This window comes from Narcine bancroftii, chromosome 7 (assembly GCF_036971445.1).
Source record: "Narcine bancroftii isolate sNarBan1 chromosome 7, sNarBan1.hap1, whole genome shotgun sequence".
NCBI lineage: Eukaryota > Metazoa > Chordata > Chondrichthyes > Torpediniformes > Narcinidae > Narcine > Narcine bancroftii.
The window spans coordinates 35,373,093-35,393,654 of NC_091475.1; the positions used below are offsets into that span (position 1 = coordinate 35,373,093).

Sequence of the window (20,562 nt, forward strand, 5' to 3'; positions counted from 1 at the left end):
AGCATTGGGTGTAGTTTTGGTCACCTAACTACAGGAAAGATATCAATAAGATAGAAAGAATGCAGAGAAGATTTACTAGGATGTTACCTGAGTTACAGGGGAAGGTTTAGGATTTTATTTCCTGGTGTAGAAGAATGAGGGGAGATTTGATAGAGGTATTTAAAATTATGAGGGGTATAGACAGAGTAAATGTAGATAGTCTTTTTTCCACTGAGGGTAGATGAGATACCAACCAGAGGACATGGGTTAAGATTGACATGGGAAAAGTTTAGGAGGAACTTCTTCACATAGGGAGTGTTGGGAGTGTGGAATGACCTACCAGCTGAAGTGGTGAATGTGGAGTTAATTTTAACATTTAAGAATTTGGACAGGTACATGGATGGGAGAGGTATGGAGGGTTATGGATTAGGTGCAGGTCAGTGAGACTAGGCAAAATAAAATGGTTCGGCACAGACTAGAAAGGCCAAAGGGGCTTGTTTCTGTGCTGTAAATGTTCTATGGTTCTAGGTGGATAGATTAGTTGGCTAAAAAGAAACAGAGGGTAGATGTAAATGTTTTTTTCCCTCTGGCAATATGTGAAGAGTTAAACAATCTGCTGGAGGAACTCAGCAGGGCAAGCAGTATCAGTGGGAGAAAAAGGAGGGCTGATCTTTCATCCTGGTAATTCAGTCTTGATGAAGGGTTCAGGCTCACAACGTCAACCATCCCACTGATGCTGCTCGATCCACTCAGTTCCTCCAGCAGATTGTGTTTAGCTTCAGATTCCAGGATCAACAGGCTCCTGTGCGTCTCAAGATGTAAAGAGAGAAGTGCCACAGGAATTGGTGCTGGGGCCACATTTTTTTTTAACAGTTATCCAAATGGCTTGCATAAAAACATTCAGTGGTATATAGTTCTAAATTTGCTGCTGATACAAAAATAGATATGAAATTAAGATGCAGAGAGAACAGAAGGGATACATATTGATTAAGTGAGTGAGCAAAGATCTAGCAAATGGAGCATGATTTGTGGAAGTGTGAAATTGTCAATTTTGGCAAGGAAAATTAAAAAAAATAATTTAAATAGCGAGACACTGCAGAACTCTGAAATGCAGAGGGATCTGGGTATCCTCTGCACGATTCTCCAAAAATGGGTGTGTAAGTATCGCACGTCCTTCAGAAAGTTAACAAAACATTATCATTTTTTTGGCAGAGGGACAGAATATTTCTGCCTTACTCACAAAGCATAGAGCACGCTGCATCGCACTACATCCACACACGAATGAAATTGACCTTTCTGCTGAGAACCATAAAAACTACAGAAGCTGGTACCTTGAGCAAACAAAGAATCACTGGAGGAACTCGCAAGTCAGTCAGCATCCTTGGGTAGACATGGTCAGTTAGTGTTTCGGGTTTGAACTGAAAAAGTCTTGATAAATGATTCAGGCCTGAAACGTTGACTGACCAAATCTACCCACTGAGTTCCTCCAGCAAATTCTTTGCTACCTCACTGATAGCTTAGGCCATGAAGTGCTTGAGAAATTGGTGAAGAAAGCAGAGAGCGATGGTGCATAGGCTTTAGAACTACTATCCTACCTGAAATGCATTCATGAATTACTTGAGTACAGAGGAAATTATTTCAGATTCCATATTCTATGAAAAATATGGTAAACAGAAATATTTTAACAGACTTCTGGAGTACATGGACAGTAAAGGAAAGTGGGCAGAAGGTAGATGAAGCAATTAATTTTGCTAGGAGTTATGAGGAAGTGCTGCATTGAAGCAAATAATACAATTTAAGGGGGGGGGTCACAGGAACACAGAAAGCGGTAGCACATACAAATGGTGGACATGCGGGAGCTTTTGTTTTATTAATAGAAGTTCAGGCTACAAAAATAATCACTGGTGAAGCCTCAGCTGGAGAACTATCAAAATCTGGCCACTGCATTTTAGAAAGGGTAATTAGTCCTTGGAGGGGGCAGAAGAGATTTACTAGAATGATAACAGAGATGAAGGACTTCAGTCACTTACAGAGACCAGAGAATTTGGGACTGATCTATTGAAAATAGATAAGCTTAAACCTAGATTTGATAGAAGGATCAAAATTGTGAATGCTTTTGATTAAATAGGAGGGATATCTGGAAAGTGGAAAAATGACTGGGGGAGCTGAAGAAATACTGTATATTTTTTAAGTAGCGAGTTGCGGTTTGAAAGCAATGTGTGAATTGTGTATAAAGCAGTGCTCAATGGCAGCTTTTAAGAAATATTATAAATACTTGAAAAAGATCAGCAATTTGCACTTCTGATGTTACAGACTGCAGATAACTGCTTTCATGGAAATAAAAATAATGTTTCCAATATTTTGTGTTAGTCATGGCATATCAAAGGCAGATGTTATGGATGGGAGGCGAGGGCCTCAATACAATCATTATCACTAAGGAGGTACTGCTGAGTAAACTAGTGGGTTTGAAGTTAGGCATGTCCCCTGGTGCTGATGGAATCCATTCCAGAGTACTGAAAGAAATAGCAGGAGTTGTGGTAGAGGCATTTGTGATAATTTACTAAAATTCTCTCTGGACAGGTCCTGGCGGATAGGAAGGCAAAAGGCAAGTATTTTCTTGCACCTGTCATTAAGGAAGAAACAGTGAGACATCCGATATTGTAGTTTGATGGTGGTGGTCAAGGATTAAAATGTGGACATTCCAGTAAAATCACAAACACAAAATTCAGCGTAACTAAATTATTGCATCAGAACTCTTACCTAGAGCGCCAAAAAAATCATTTCCCAAGAAGGGAAATCCTGGTCGATTTGCCAGAACAATCATTCGGAAATCTGGATGAACTACTATGACATCTGGTCTCCCTTCAGCACTAGCTTGATCTGAAAAACCAATGTGTAATTCGTCAAATTCCTTAGCAATTAAAAACAACTAATATCCTCAACGCTGGTTTGGGCAGGTATTCAAGTAAGAAGCTCCATTGGGTAACACTATATTTAATATATTTTTTGATGGAAGGGTTTGAACGGGGGTAAATCTTGATTAACTGAAACTATAAAGGCATGCAGGTCTGGAAAATTTCTGTTTGGACTTTTGACCAGATACAGATCAAAGGGTTCATGGAGGAAACAGGTGAAGTGCGAAGAGGTCAGCTTCACAGATGATTGACATCTCATCTGAGAATCATATAATACAGTGGTTTTTAAACTTATTCTTTCCACTCACATACCACCTTAAGTATTCCCTGTGCCATAGATGCTCTGTGATTAGTAAGGGATTACTTAAGGTGGTGTGTGAGTGAGAAAAAACCTCTGCTCTAGACCCAATTGTTACTGAAATATTTTTCTTGAGAAAATTTGTCATTGGCCCATTTCCTTTGGAGCTGTGAAACCGTGCACATAATGAGTCAATTAGGTACGATTAAAAGATTGGTTTTCTAACTTTTTCTTTCCACTCACATACCACCTTAAATAATCCCTTACTAATCACAAAGGACCTATGGCATAGGGATTACTTAAGGTGGCATGTGAGTGGAAAGAAATAGTTAGAAAACCACTGATCTAATGCAATCAAGGTCTTATAGAATAGTTTGAATAGACCATTTTTAAAAAAAAAACTAAGTTGGTATCAGTAACACCACATTTGGGGAGTGCACCAATCCCACAGCAAGTTGCAGCAAAGGAGCAGATCTTTTGGGTTACCTGATCCATCGAAGGGATCATGTTCCATTTGAGCCTCATTTCATCTTCCTTCACATAACCCAAACAGTAAATCCTTCTTGCACGGTTCCTAACTTAAAACTTTGAATGATCACTTTTCCTCATCGATAATGCCTGACCCACTGAGTTTCTCCAGGTTCTCTTTGTTTACTCAAGATTTCATGTTTCTCCAGCTAAACCTTCTTCTCCATTCCCTCTTCCACAATCTCCATTTCCTGGTCACACTCTCTGTGTATTGCCTTAGGATCAACTAATTTTTTTTGCAATTTTCAGCACTAAGTATTAATTTTAACCAAACAACTACCTTTCATCTGCAAAACTCTTAGCACTAAGTTGATCTCCTAACCAGATAACTATCCATCATGCCCACAGTATCATCCATCTCCAGCCCTGCCTCATCTCATCTGCCACTCATTTTATTTCCTAGCATGACTATTTGAATTAGCTGGATTCCATAAATTCAATTCTCACACCAAACTCCCATTTGCCTAACATCCAAACACACCCACTGGCCCAGGAAGGCCTCAATTTTAAAATCCTTACATTTGTTTTCAAACATCTTCCCTCTATGATCAGTTCCAGTCCTATAATGACCAAGTTCTTCCATCCTCTCTGTCTATACCTCTCAATGTCTCGGAAAAGCTACCAACATGCAAAAGACCCATTCCTCCAGGGTCATACTCTCATCTCAGGCAGAAGATACATGAACTTGAAAACACAAACCTCCAGATGCAACGACAGTTTCTTTCATGCTTAAATGCATCTCTCATTTATAAAGGATGATGCTCTTGCAATGTTTTAATTTAGTTTCCTCCATACCCTGCACTTTGTGTAACACCATACCCTATACTCTTTGATTTATTGTAACACCATACCCTATACTCTTTGATTTATTGTAACACTACACCCTGTATTTTTAGTTTATTATTGTACTACCTGCTGGAGAATACGAGTTGACATGCCTGGATAGCATGCAAAACTAAGCATCTAGGTGTTTGTAACAATAAAAATTCAATTCTATTTCAGTCCTTGGCACTTTTCCAATTGTAGTCACTTTGTCATTCAAGTCCCTAATTTCCAGAATTCCTAAATCTTCCAACCTCTTCATTTTTTTCTTCTCCTTTAAGACTATCGTTAAGGAAGCAGAGGGTCTGGTGCATGTCACCAAAAAAAACAGGGAGACCCCCCCCCCCCCTTTTGAGAAGGTGACCATGGCTGTGACTGAGGAACACATGCTGTTGGCAACTTGAGGGAATGAACCCACACAGGCTGCAGGCTGCTGGAGACTGGCTGAAGGGGTACCAGGTATCAGAACCAAGATGCGAGAGGGTGCCGAGGACGCTGAAGGGTTCGTAGTTGTGCTGGAGGTTCGTATCTGGAACTTGGGTTGCCAATTGTTTGGACTGGAATCTGCGTGGCTGCGGAGGCTGCAGGAGAGCTGGAGGTGAATCCATGGACATTTAATGACTCTGGCAGGACTTTCATTTGCTTTTCTTTCTCTGACTGTAAGAGGTGCCTGGCAATTTCTGCTGATGGTGAATCTGTTTGCCTTATGGCAGACTAAAGGCAATTTTGTGCAATAATACACTTGTTTTTATTGCACAACAATAAAGGAATCTTAAATCTTGAAAACCTAATTCTTTGAACATTTTTCAAAGTTTCAAATTTTCATCCCATGAAATTTCATCCAGAAAGCACATTGAATTGCTTTACTGTATTAAAGATGCTTTCAGATCTAAATTCTATTTTACTCTAAGTTTCCCTTGTACATTTATTTTATTAATTTCAGCTACATTTTGGCCGTGAAATGTCACGTTTTAATGATGGGTCCTCTCTGTAATCCCAACTCAAGTGGGATTATGCGGAGCTGCATCTGATTATCATTGATATTGAAGGTTTAAAATGAATTTTTGTATTTTATCCCAGTTTGTCATTGGATGATAAGATAAATTTAGCTTGCTACAAATGAAAAATACAATTAGAAACATTTGATAATTCACATTTCCTGTTTTCTTTGGCAGACTGTGTTTGTCATTCTTCTCGCAGATTTGCAGAGAATCAGCAATCCTTACCAACAACAATACGTCTTCCATCAGAGAGAATCATCTCGCCGCTTTCCACTAATGTCTTTAGGATGCAGGTGACATTGGTCGGAGCCTTGTCAGCCTCATCAATGACCAGGATATGTCCATGTTTAACAGCTTTCACCTAGACACAAAGGAAACAAATGGCATTTATTGCTTTCTTGTCAAAGAAGCCATATACCCTCAGAATTTCCCACCAAGTAATGGAGTGTCTAGATAGAGACACTAGAGAAGGTGCCGAACAGAGAGGTTTTGATCATCAGGGAAGAGCAATTGCGTTGTGGCTCTTTTCTTCATAAGAAAGAGCAGCCAGTAAGGAAAGCGAATGGTAAGTTGGCATTCATAGCAAGAGAATTCGAATACAGTAGAGAGGTTTTACTGCAGCTGTACAGGGCCTTGGTGAGACCTGGAGTAATGTGTGCAGTTTTAGTCTCCTTATCTGAGGAAATACATCCTTGCCATGGAGGGAGTGCAGAGAAGGTTCACTAGATTGATACCAGGGATGGCAGGACTTGCATATGAAGAAAGGCTGGATCGAAGTCTTTAAATTTCTGAAGGGAATCAACAGCATAAGCTTGGAGAAGATATTTTCACTTGGAATTTCAAAGTTACAAGTGGTGCTCAATCTTCCAAGTGGTGTTATGGAAGGCTGCCTGATAGAGTGGGTGTTTCCGGCAAGAAATTTCCATCTAAACACTAAAGCTTTTTTGTTGTAACTTCCAACTTGAAGGTGAGCAGGTGGTACAATTATTTCCACTCGCTACAGACATTTTAAGCACCCCTGGACTACCTTAGATATAGGGATGTATACATTCAGGTCTCATTCAGCAGTAAAGTGAAAAGTTCATTCTGCTTTATTCCTGATTAGATGGCGGGTGGGTGACTAAAGAGGATACAAATTTACCAAGGCACATAATTTGCTTTAATAGAAGCAGGAAATGCTGCAAACCTCAAAAGTTCTGGCAGCATCTGTGGTGTCACAGCAGCAAGTAGAGCGCTGCCTCACTGTTGCAGTGTTGTAGGTTCAATCCTGTCCTCTGTTAATGACTGTGTGGAGTTTGCACGTACACCCTGACTTCAGGAGTTTCCACCACCTCTGCCCCCACAAATGCTCTTCTTAAGTCACACATCATCCTGACTTGATGGTATTTTACTGACATTTCATTGTTTCTGGGTCAAGATGTGAGTACTTTCTCTGTAAACAGCACAATGGGAGTACTTTCAACAGAAAGGCTACTGGTGTTCAATCAGTCCCCTATTTGAGAGAAATTAGGGAGAGAAATCATGGACACAGGCATGAAGAAGGGTTGGGTGAACAATACTCATTTGTAGAGAAATTTGGTTAGGGGTGGATGTGTTGCCCATGTTGGTGTCAGGCCTGGGCAATTCCATAGTAATGGTGGGGAATAGGATAGTGCCTGGATACTTCTGGTTGTGGGACTGTGATGTAAGAAGGTGGAATGCAGCTTGACTGACAACATGCCAGGTATGGGCTCATGGTTGTGGCCTTTTACCAAGGTACTTAGCATGTGGGAATGTGTCAAAGGCACAGAGAAATTTATAGAATAAGGCTGTCACCGGGTGCTCAAGGTGACCACTTTCAGGCAGAAGTGAGAGATCTTGAGCTGAACCTGAAGAAGAGAGGAGGTTTTCCTGGTGACCTGGCTCACTGTCTTTTGCTGAACAGCAGTCATTCATGACCAGAGAACACTGATTCAAGTGAGGAAGTTTTGAAGGGATACGAGGAAAAATTTTTGTTTAATCAGGAGGGTGGTTGGAATCAGAAATGCACTGCCTGATATGGGCAATAGCTTTCTGTGCAGCATCTTAAAAACAAGTCAACTGGTAAAGGATGCTTTTTGCATAAAATATCCAGAATCCAAGGGTCACACAGTATTCAATAAGTATCTGGTTGAGAACTCGAATCACCAAGGCACAGAAGGTCCAACTTGTGGAAAATGGCTCAAGTCTTGTTAAAGGGCCTTGACCTGAAAATTATGGCTGTTTTCAAACTGACCAGAGGAGAATCTTCATACATGATGACCCCATGTTGAACTGATGGCTGCAAAGTGAGACTCTGCACAGTGGTATCCCTGCAACAAAGTAAAACAACACATCTCAATTTCAAATAATAAGATTTTGGAACCCAGTTTACCGACAACTGAGTTTTATTACATCTTGACTAAATATCAAAGGACTAAAATAAGTTTTTAACAAAAGACCGAGACATCGAGAAGATTCGATATTTATTTGTATATATAACAGTAACTAGTTGAATGAAATGTGATATATATCTTTAAACAAGAGACAGTGTGCTTGGACTCTCTATCAAAAACTGATTTGAAAGATTGATTGGATAAACGAATGAATGAATGAAGAGATTGGTTTCATTTTCATAAATACAATGCACAAATGCAATGAATCTTACATACTGCAGGTTTCCAGTTATATCCACCTCACTGACAAAATACAAAGGAGGAAAAACCCAACACCAACCAACCAATTTTCCCCTGCAACCGCTGCAACCGTGTCTGCCTGTCCCGCATCGGACTTGTCAGCCACAAACGAGCCCGCAGCTGACGTGGACATTTACCCCTCCATAAATCTTAGTCTGCGAAGCCAAGCCAAAGAAAGAAAACACACTAACAATAATTTAAGTGTAATAAGAAGTCAAAAAACTTAGTGTAAAGAGAAAATAAAGTAATACATAAGTAGACATTAAGCTCTTTCAAAGAGCTGACTTTACCCCACTGGGCTGCATTATAATCTGATTCTAAGCTTGCAATGATCATTTGTTAAAAAAACCTCAAATTTATTTAGTGCCTTAACCCATCCTCTGGAAGTCCCAAAGCATTCTGCAACTTGCATGAAGTGCTGGAGTCAACTGGCATTAACCAAGATCCAAACATCAATGCCAAATCCAAGCTAATGGCACTGGCTCAGATGGGCAACTTGGTTGGCATGGATGAGTTGGGCTGAAGTATGTTTCCTTGCTGTTTAACTCTATGACTATAATAATATTTCCATACTGCAAACTAAGGGTTTGGTGGTTCTGGCAAAAGAAGCATTAGGGTTTTAGCTGATAGCCAGTGTAGTTTTTTTTACTGTGTTCTTCTCAGACAGCTCCCTCACATTACTTGGAAATCCCCCAGTGTAAACCCTGAAAATCTCTGGATGAATATCATGAGACTTGACCCAACAAGGCATGAGCATCCATTTCACTTTTGGAGAAGTGTTCCAACACAGAGAATGTCAAGAAGCATGGCAAAGACTCTTCAACATGTTTATAGGTGGAGGTCCGTGGTAGGACTTCTCTGTTGTGTTCCATGTGCGGTTCCCAAATTTGTTCGAATACTGTGATGTTATTTCTTAAATTATAATGTTATTTTTTCCAATGGAATACATTTATTCATTTCTATGTACCATTGCTGTATTCTCAACCTATCTTCTAATTTCCAGGTTGACATAATACATTTTTTTGCTACAGCTAAGGCTATCATAATAAATCTTTTTTGTGCTCCATCAGCTCTACTGGTTTTTCTTGGACAACAAGTCTCTCAGTGGTTTGTCCTTTTCAGCCAGGTTTGGTATGAACTTCCCTACCGAGGAAACTTCTGACCTCACAGGTCTTGTCTTGTCTGGGTCTGGTCTCATGCCATCTGCTGAGATGATGTACCCCAGAAATTTCACCTACCTCCTTCCAAACTCACACATCTCATGTTGAGAGTGACTCCTGCCCTTTCTGCTCAGACCCTCGCGTCGTGTTGGTCCTTCGTTTACCCCAAATGAGGATATTGTCCATGTGGCAGACAACTTCTTCTAGACCTGCGGTAACCTCAGTCACCATTCTGTCTGGAAGTGTTCCGGGGCAGAGGAGATATCAAAGGGTAGGTGGCTGAAATAGTAACACCCAAATGGTGTGATAAATGTAGTGTAGAGAGCTGATTCTTTGCACAAAGGAGTTTGCCAAAATCCCATCTTCGCATCCAACAGTGAGCATGCCTAGGGTTTGATCTACCGAAGGAAATATAAGCTTTTCTCTGCACACTGATCCATTCAAGGGTGTCAAGTCCACACAAATGTGAACATCTTCTTTATTCTTTTTCTGTGCTACCACCATGCCACAGCACCATTCTGTAGGCTCATCTATGCCACTGATAACTCCAAACTTCTCCATTCTTTCAAGCTCTCTTTTCACTTTGCCTATGAGTGGCAATGGGATCGTTCGAGGTACCTTCAGTGAAAATGGTTTTAAATCAGGCTTGAGTTTAATGACATACGGCTTCTCTGCTCGTCTGAGTCCACAAAGTTTGGGGTATGCCTTCCTGACCATTTCCTGGTCTAGGGCATCCAATCAGGCCACTAGCTGGAGTCTCACTGAAGCTGGTCTGCTCAACAGTGCCGCTTGTAAGTCTCTCACCACATACACTTCTTCTGTGGTGCTCCTGCTCTATATGAGAGAGTTTCTTTTGCTGATCCCAAGACCATCAATTTCACTCCCACCAGACTGTAGAGTGGCTTCTGTGTTTTTTCTAGCTTGCAGTCTCCGGGTATAATTCTTTTAAAAACCTGCATGTACGCAGCCATCAGGTTCCTGAATGAACTTTACAATAGTGATCTCATACAAATTTGCTTGGTGCTAATTGTTTATTTCACTGTAACCTGACACTCTGTAATTGTTCTCTTGTTCTTCTACCACGCATGGCTGCGTGCATGTTAGAGTCGACTTGCTGGACTGTTTTCAATAAGAACCCTTCTCACTAGACCAGGTATAGTGCAACAATAAACTTGAATTTGAACTTGTGTCTGCAGCAGCAATGCAGGGATGCTGGCACGTAGAGCTGAACTCCTACCATGGTAGCAGCAACACAGGGATGCTGGCACGTAGAGCTGAACTCCTACCATGGTAGCAGCAACGCAGGGATGCTGGCACGTAGAGCTGAACTCCTACCATGGTAGCAGCTTTACCTAATTCTCTGTGAATCAGATATCTGAAATAGAAGCCACTGATACGTTTCCTCATCTAATACAACAATGTCCCCATTGGCATTTTCAGAAAGGAACTCTCAGTTAACATGGCTATTAATGAAACTTTACAAAATATCCAAAAAAAAAGTGATGTTGATATTCTTCCTGCTGTCCTCTCTCATTGCACAGTTTACCATGGCTGCTTTGTTTATTGTTTTATTTGCTTGTAGAATCTAGTTATTACCAACTCTAATTTCTCTTGAGAAGATACATACAGATTAAGTGCCTTCTGAACTGCTGCAGTCAATGTGTAAACACCTAACTGGTTCCCTAGTGGTCAGGAGAGGAATCTGTCAGTCACACATCATCTGGTCTACATGTGATTCCCTAGGCACCAATGCAATTGATTTGTTGAAACTGATTTGTTCACCAAAACGCTGATTTGGTGAACAAACAATGGGCATTACAGAATAACATGTGGCTTGGGGGCAACTGATTATAACTAATCAGTGAAGGCACATGCCCTTCAGCCCACAAATGTGTGCTAACCTATGCGAATCTGCTCCACAACATTTTAACCCTTTCCTACATCACACTCATAATCCTCCGTTTTTCTTATATTTGTGAATCTATCTACGAGTCTTTTAAATGTCCCTATTGCACCAGCCTCCACCACATTATAAATCTTTGATATGGAGTTGCATGGGCTTTGCATTGATATACCATAGATATAAAAAGGATTTATTACAATATTTTTCATGTCCTCAAGACACACATTAAGTCCCCTTCTGAATAAAAGAAAGGTAATAATCCATACCAGTAGTAAATGATTGAGATACATGAAGTGGGTCGTGGCGGAGATGATGTGCTCTTGTATTTTGTTCCTTAACGTTCTTATTTTAGGTTACTTTGAGTTTTTCTTAAGTTTCTTTAAGGGTCTGTGACTTTATCAATTATTGTTTTTTTTTAAATGTTTGTTTAATTTATATAATCTTTTTCTTATATTAATATGGAGGGAGGGGAGAGGGGTGGGGGGAAAAATAGACTCTGAATTTCTATACCAGTGTTGTTTGTTTGGATTCGTGTGAGTCTTTGAAAATCAAAAATAAAATATTCAATAAAAAGAAACACATCAAGTGTTTGATGAACTATTAAGTCACAGAACCATTAAATGTTTCAGCATAAAAGGTGGTCATTCAGAGCACCAGCATCTTGTAAAACTTTTGTATATAGTACAACACATCTACTCCTCTTCACAACACTTCAATAGATTTTACTTCATTAAAAAAAATTCTAAAATCTGATATTAAATGACCTACCTTTTATACATCATCAGACAGTTGCACATCAATTTGTAACAACACACAATGTAATAATTCATCCCAATGTCACATAGATTTTGTGCCAATTAGCGTAGACTTGTTCTCTGCTTTCTACCTCCTAAGCTATTGGAATCAATTTCTCCCAAATAACTATATCAAAATTATGATGTTGAACGCTACTATTAAAGTTCCCTTTAACATTGTCTGCATTAAGAACAATCCTAGTTTTTCTACAATCTCCTTAAATCAACTACACAATCACAAGTACCATGTCAGTAAATCTCTCTGCATTATCTTTAAGACTTCCAGAATTAGAAGTTTATGAGTCTTGAACATTGCAGCACAATACTGAGGGAGTCACTACACAGAGGTGTTATCTTTTAGGTGGGGTAGAAACAGAACAGCTCTATTTCAGTAATTCCAGAAATTGTTTGGACAATTGTACACTTGTACAATTAATATAATCAGAACAAGTTCACTCGCCATTTACTCACCATCCCTGCTATGTATAATTGGAGCAGGAACGTCATTTGGCAATAAATCATTTTGAGGTATTTGGTAGCATAATATCAATGCAAAATCTTGCTTTGCTAATCCTAAAATTCAAAATGCCTTTTAATTTTCTTTCTGGTTTTTCCACCTCTATGTCCTGATTCTTCATTCCCTGGAAGGTAGGCCAGTAAGGCAGATTCCAGAAATAACCTGTGGGAATGCAGATAATGCTCCGATATTTTTAGAAACACAGCTGCACTGCAGGTGTCCTAGTTTCATTTGTCATTGATTTACACTCTTCAACCTTGAATGTGGCAAAAACAAAAGTTTCACTTTACCAACTGCATGTTTTTGAAAAAAATCAAATAATTAGAAGCTGGCAAACTTGAAGTTGTTAAAAATCTTTCTCATTGTATCTTGACTTTAAAATGTGCAGTCAAATCTGAATTTTTCTCTTAAGAAAACAGACCTGGACTGTCTAACTTGCCTGAGCAAAGAAATACTGGTGGAACTCAGCAGATCAAACAGCATCCATGGGTGGAAACTGCCAGTCAAAGTTTTTAGTGTGAACCCTTGATCAAGACAGCTCATTGCCATCGGACTTGCTGAATTTCTCGAGCAATTCCTTGCTCAAGATTCCTGTGGTAAAGTCAGCCATTCTTTTTCTCCCACTGATGTTGCTTCACAAAATGAGTTCTTCCAGCAGATGGCACTTTGCTCCAGAAACTAGCACCTGTAGCTTCCTGCTGGTCTCTCCCGATTCTGTTTCCTTGTCATGTTGGTAGCTATGGAAAATCTCCTCACTCTTGAGTCCATCTGCACTTAGACGTTGAATTTAATTCAACCCAATACTCCCTGAAGTTGGACTTTACCTTTTTACATTGTATTATACAAATTACAGCACTTTCCATCTGAAGTCTTTGTGGTACAGCTGCTCTCTCCTACAACCTACTCTCCAGAATTCCTTTTAAAAATGCACTTCATATTTTCTTTAAAATAACATTCTTGTCAGCAGCTGCATCTGATGGAACATTCTGCAGTCTAACAGCACCAAAGCTGAGATGGTGTCATGACCCAATCTATTCTGCATACTGGGCGTTCAACTGTTTCTTGGTCTGATACAGAGCAAGTGGAATTAGTCGAAGAACCAGCTTCTTTGATGTTTTGACCGTTACACCAAGTGGCTGCACATTAACTTCAATGGACCTTCCTTCTTATTGTGGGACGGTATTAGTAACCTGATGTCCAGGTTTAACAGCTATTTTATGGCACCTAATTTCTGGACATATTAAAGGTTATAAACTTGAAACATTAGCCCTGTTTCTTTCTCCACAGAGGGTGCCTGACCTGCTGACAATTTCCAACATTTGCTGTTTTGCTGTATTAACAGCTTTATTAATCTTTGAGCTCAGCGGGTCAGGCAGTATCCATGGGGAATTGTGATCAGACAATGTTTTGACTGACCCTTTCTAGCCATGGATGCTGCCTGATTCACTGTTTTCTATGGTTTGATCACATTCCAGCATTTTTTTGTGTTTCTCTGCAGTTTTATTAATCTGTCCTGTCACCCTCAAAAACATTTGTGCACAATCAACTTCAAAGGTCCCATTGAAATAGTTTCTATTCAATATCATACCATTTAATTTAGAAACACACAGGAGACTGTCAATGCTGGAATCTGAAGCCAAACACAATCTGCTGAAGGAATTCAGTAGGTCGAGCAGCATCAGTTGGACAAAAAGAAATGTTTTGAGCCAAAATTCTTCATCAGGACTGAGGAAGGTTAGCACAAAATCAGTGTAAAGAGGACAGGATAGGAGGGGTAATTTAGTATCGTTTCTATTAATGTAATGCTTTGCACTGAATTGCATCTGTTCTGTCTCCACCGATTAAACCAAGCAGGGCAGTAAAACCTGAGCATGCTTAGGGCTTTGGTAGTTTCCAACTAGCAGATTTACCATACTTTTAGATGAACAGTAATTCCTGTTAAAGTCCCAAATCCACTTTTAAGTCACTCTTTCCAAATGTTACACAGTGGTATAATTAATTTTCTGATGAACCATGTGAATTTAAAGAAACCTTTGGATCTCTTGTGTTCAAAAGGAACACTGGAAAAATCATCTCGTCTTGTAAATTTCTACAGGTGTAACATGGAGATCATTTAAAATGGCTGCATCACTGTCTGGTACGGAGAGGACAGGAACAGGCTATAAAGGGTTGCAAACTCTGCCAGCGTCATCACAGACATTAGTCTTCAAGAGGTGAAGCCTCAAGAAAGCAGCCTCTAGCCTCAAGGACCCTCACCATCCAGGCCATGCACTTTCCCTTCCTATCAGGAAGGGGTTACTGAAGCCTGAAGACACACACCTGACATTACAAAAACAGCTTCTTTCCTACTGCCATCAGATTTCTGAATAGACAATGGACACTACCTCATTTTTCACTAGTTATTTTTAAAAATCTTGTATTTAGGAAATTGTAATTTATAGTAATTTTTCATCTTGTTCTGCACAATACTGCTGCCACAAAACAACAAATTTCATGACACATGGTTCATGACAATAAACTTGATCCTGATTCATCCAGATGCCAAATGGTTGGGATTTCCTCCCAATCAGATAGCAGATTGTTGGAAAGTCACTGCATCTACTGCACTAATTGGTGCTCTCTACCTCCTCATCAAATAAATTACTCAGATACCACACAAAATGCCGATAGTGCTGACAGGAAATACATTCTGATAGACTAGGCAAAAGTTAACATTCAAAGCCTGCAACCTCAACCTTTTCATTGGACAATTCATAAAGCTAACTTAGTCTTATTTATAGCCTTACATTGCCAGCTGTAATATGTTTTATAAAGTGGAGTTTGTCATGTAGCCGCTGTGGCACTCACAAACCCATACTTCATACACTGTGGCAGCTAATGTGTCATCTGCCCGTGATTAATTTTGTCTGTATCTTGTCAACACTTTGGAATGGAAGTACCCAGCAAAAATTTTAAATTTCAATATTCGGTGCTAAAATTAGCAGTACTGAGATGTTCTCATGCGGCTGCAATGAGCACAATAAGAAATATCAATACATGTTGAACTTCACAAGTATACTGAGGTACACGCATGCTATTAGATTGGGGTCAGCCAATTGCTAGATTACATTCAGTACACATTGTTAGACTGTATTTACTACATTAAGTGGCTGATATTTCTGAATATATAGGATGCAATGCAGAAACTCATATCACTTATACAGTAGCTTATACAAACTCTGGAATTCCACACAACCCCAAATATAAGGGTAACAAAAAACCATAGGACTTCAAGGAAAAATTCCACCACTGAGTACCCAAGATGCGAGTCTTTACATCATTCCAACCCAGGCAATAAGATGTTTACTTTTTTTAATGAACAATTCGTATCTACAGAGAAAAAGGATTTGGCAATCAATCTTTTATCTACTCCAAACACATCCATAGGTTAAAAAAGTAATTTCATAGGCAGAGCTTATGAAATTGTTGAATTTTTAACAGTAGGGTCCATGGGTCTGTACTAGGTACAAGTCTCAGAAAGGTGAACTTTCTTTTATTTTTACATGGGGTGATATGCAACATGCAGACAAGGTTTGATCATCAAATGAAGACCTATGACTGCTTCATTTTGGTTTGAGGTATCCCAGAAGACAAGCGTCAAGACTGGATAATCTATAAGTTGAATGAAAAATATTGGCCAGTGGATCAGAAAGTACACCCTTGTAAGACATTCAATGTAAGATTCTGGACATTAAAAAGTTAATGATTGAAGAAGTATTTTGGCAAACATTCATTCTTCAACCAAATTCACGAGGTTTGATTGTAACATTGCTGTTGGTAGGACTTGCTGTGTGAAACTGGCTGCCATGTTATTTGATAACAATTCTTGAGTATATTTCAGGAGTAACTGAGACATAAAAGTATTCAAGTTATCAAAGGGAGTATATAATCAACTCTTCAGGTCTTCATATATCTTGGTAATAGTAATACAAAGCTCTGGAGCAAGAAATACATGTGAGGGTCATTCTGAACAATATAGTGGAGAATGGAAATTATAATTGACACTTTTCTGCTAGTGTTACCTGTGAAGCTGTAAGTATTCCCTGGGCCTGTTCAATAGATGCAGGAAATGGTCAACAATCTTGTTCTTGCCCACACCCTATATATATAGAAAAACAAATATTGTCAAGAAATAACTGCAAGAAATTACTTCAGTACCTAATTTATTACTGAACACAAAGTAATTAATTGGCTGTGAGATCAAGCGACTTTGCCATCAATATGTAAATAATTCATCCAGAATTTAAAAAGTAACCATTTGATTGCTACCTCTCAATTATGGAATGATCTTTGATCATAAAGATGATCCTTAATTTTGAGAACTTCATGGCTTGTTCCTGCAGACCAGAAGGAAGGATCCTTGCAACTGATAGAGGCAAAAATCACATTTCCCAGATTGTGCAACTGCACTACCCAGAGGTTCTTGTGTTCACTCTGGAGCATGCCAACAATCATTCCAGACAGGCCCGGCCATACAAACTACACCAGCACCAAAGGCCAGAACTGCAGTTAAACTTTCATTACAGAAAGTGCCACACATTTCAGGTTGGGTCAGAGGTGGGGCAATGAAGTTTGGGAGGTCTGAACTGGGCCAAGGTTTGGCGAGTGAGATCAAGCTATTTGGAGTTTGAAGAGAGGGTTTGTAGGTTAGGATTAAGATGGATTGGAGATGAAGGAGGTGTTGAGATCAGGGTCATCATGTGGATAAGGGCACAGGGGGAAATTGTTTGACTGAGGCTTTGGGGGGGGGCGGCGGTTGGGTACCATGGTCATTATGGTTTGGGGGATGGGCAGTTTGCAGGTAACAATCTCGGTGAGAAAGAGGAATTCTGCTGATGAAAATATCTATTTGGAAACTTATCTCAGGGACAAAGAAAAAACTCAAGATTAAAGAAGGGTTGGTTCAGCCTCAGATTATAGCTTAGGAAGGAATAGTCAGTTTCAAGGGACAGGAGAAGTTTATGACCAAAGATAATTGTTTTGGTATTCCCAGGATTCAGCCAAGTAAGACAAATGAAGGGTCTTCCAGGTCAGGATAGGTGATGGAAAGACAAAAATTTAACTAAGCAAAGCACAGGAGGATTAGTCCTAATGTGTGCAAATGCCATTAATGAGGATGGCAAAAAAGTCAGTACAGAGGTTGAAGGGACCATTTATGTGGTCTATGACAATCACTAAATGAAAGGACCAAGGTTTCTTGGCTTCTGTAGGTATATTGAGCAAACACAGCTCAGCTTGGAGAGATTTGTGCAGAACTGAAATTTGTTTTGGATTTTGATCAAGCTATTTCTGTTCCTTTTTGCACCCATGGTTGTCTAAAAGCCTTATACGGTTCATTAGCCTTAACTTCTAGGAAAAAAAATTAACACCAGGCTGGTTGAAACAGTACAATATTTGGCTATACCAAACTATTCCTACAGGGGACTGAAGACTTGGATGAAGATTAAAAGCTTGGTAGAACGGTGCACCAACGGCAACCTTGCACTCAAAGTCACTAAGGAGATAAGGACATCACAGGCAAAACCCTACCTACTATTGATAATATTTACAGGGAACGCTGCAGTCGGAGAGACACAGATATTATCAAAGACCCTCACCACCCAGCACATGTGTGCATAAGTGCTACAAGACTCCCACCACCAGGTTCAGGAACAGCTGCTACCCCTCCAACATCAGATTAGTCAATGACAAACTCAATCAGGAACTCATTTAATGACTCTTACTTGTGCACTTTGTTGATTTTCTTTTTGTTCTCTATGTATTCCATAGTTTGTTTACATTAGTTATCTGTTTACAGTTCTTTGTTCATTTACATGTGTTACACTGTGTACAGTTTAATTTTTGCACTACACACACACACACACATCCCCTCCATCAACTCAATTTATACCTCCTGCTGCCTTGAAAAAGTAGCAAACATACTACAAGGCTCAACCCACCCCTCTTCTGTCAGGTCGAAGATTCACGAGTATAAGATTCACACATTGCAAGATTCAAATACAGTTTCCTTCCTGTCATTATCAGATTCCAAAATGAAGCTCAAAATAGTACGATTATGTTGCCTTTGCACTGAGCCATCTGATTTCTCTCTGTTCCTTGGTACTCTGTCGCACTTGATTGCAGTGTAGTTATGAACAGGATCACTACAATGCAGTTTCTCCTGTCTTTTTATGTGCCATTAAGAAATATCCTAACAGGGGCATGGCCATGCGAAGGACTTATAGACACATGTTTTGGTTGAGCTCTCCGTGAGGAGTATCAAAACGACGGTTAAAATCTCAAAACCAAGAATCTTTTCATCAAAAATGAATAAAGCAAGAACCAAGAGATCAAGGCAGCAAAAAGAAAAAAAACAAGGAAGTTTCTACTCAGCCAGGAATATTGAGAGAAAGCCCAAAAGGGAGTGGCACAAGAATGGCCTTGGAACCAGCGGTCCCTGGCAGTGCTGGGGAGTCGGGACAAGATCTAAATATTATCCTAGTGTGACAAAGTATTTAGAGGTGGCTTGGGAGGAACTGCTAGAGCAGGTTACACACAAACATTTTATAACACAGAATATTTGCAGGACTTTTGCACAGTGCTTTTTGCAGAGGAGCAACGAAGTAGCAACATACAGCTTGCCTGGGAGAGTCTGTGATCTTTGCAGGCAGGCCAGAACAATTTTGCTCTCAGAGAGGGAGGGTGTGAAACAGAGAGAGAGGAGATAGAAATCAGTTCCAGAAGGACAAAGCTGGCAAACTTTTGGAAAACTGTCTGGTCAAAGGAGAAGGTTGGCTGTCTGAAAGGTGACCTGAAAGAAAGAGGATAATCTGGAGAACCCCGAAGGGGACAAGCTTCATCAGCAAGGCTGATTGAGAAGGTATCAGTTGCGGATGTCCTGGAAAAGGAATCTCTCTCTGAAAACCAGCAAGAACCCTCCTGAGTGATAACCATTTGCCTGTTAAACACCAAAGCCTGGTGAACTTTGTTAATGCTAACTTCTGTACAAGAATTGCCTGCAACCAGTGAGATTGGACTGTGATCCAAAGAACTTTTATAATCTTAAATATACATTACATACACACCTGCGCTTAGTATTAGAGGGGGGAATTAAGTAGGTTAGGTAGGTTAAGTAATAAGTTAAAGTTTAATTCTGTTTTCTTGTTCAATTATAATTAAAAACTATTTTTGTTTAAGTAACCCTGTGTTGTGGTGCATATCTTTTGCTGTTGGTTTTTGGGGTCCTCTGGACTCCATAACACTGGAGAAAATGGAAAATCTGTGTAACCACTTTACAGATGTCGAAACTGCAATGAGAGACTTGTCAGAGAGGATGACTTAATTTAAAGATATTCTTGAAGACTTAATGCAATAAATGACCCAAGTGGAAATTGATTTGGCAAAAACACAAGGAAATTTATAAGCTATGGAAGAAGATGTGAAGAAATGGGATTCGTATAGACAAGGTGTTCTGGAGAATTTCAGCAGATGTAACATTGTCTGAGTTATTGGGTTGAAAGAGTGGATCGAAGGGAAAGACCCGGTGAACTTCTTTGAATCATGGATCCCACAAGTGCTGGGAAAAAATTAATTCAAAGAAAAATTACAAATAGAAAGGGCTCAGCTGCCCCTCAGACCCAGAAAGGCCAGCAATCAACGATCACCGATCATGACTGGTCCTGGCAAGACTTCTGAATTACTGAAGACGGGAGACAATTCTTGGAGCAGCGTATGAATACTCAAACAATGGTCCGCCTGAGATTGACCATGAAAAGTGTTATTCTTTGAAGATTTTAGATTTACTTTGATTAAACAAAGGAAGGAGTTTGATGATGTAAAAATACAACAGTGCTCTAAAAATTTGAAGTACTTGATAATATACCTCGCAACTATGAGGGTCGAAGGAGCAGAAGGTAATTGCCGATTTTTCAAGA

At 39.7% G+C, this 20,562-nt stretch overlaps 1 protein-coding gene across 6 annotated transcripts in view; it reads right to left on the bottom strand.

The window, feature by feature from the left end:
* The window catches only part of vwa8 (von Willebrand factor A domain containing 8), a 257,379-nt gene that overhangs the window by 105,288 nt on the left and 131,529 nt on the right, over window positions 1-20,562 (bottom strand). For all 6 annotated transcript variants that reach the window (XM_069889575.1, XM_069889576.1, XM_069889574.1 and 3 more), the window contains 4 exons: window positions 16,672-16,748; window positions 7,798-7,873; window positions 5,769-5,904; window positions 2,740-2,859 (listed from right to left, as the gene is read on the bottom strand). In XM_069889575.1, the coding sequence (XP_069745676.1) occupies window positions 2,740-2,859; window positions 5,769-5,904; window positions 7,798-7,873; window positions 16,672-16,748 (409 nt within the window). The remainder of the gene's footprint in view (window positions 1-2,739; window positions 2,860-5,768; window positions 5,905-7,797; window positions 7,874-16,671; window positions 16,749-20,562) is intronic.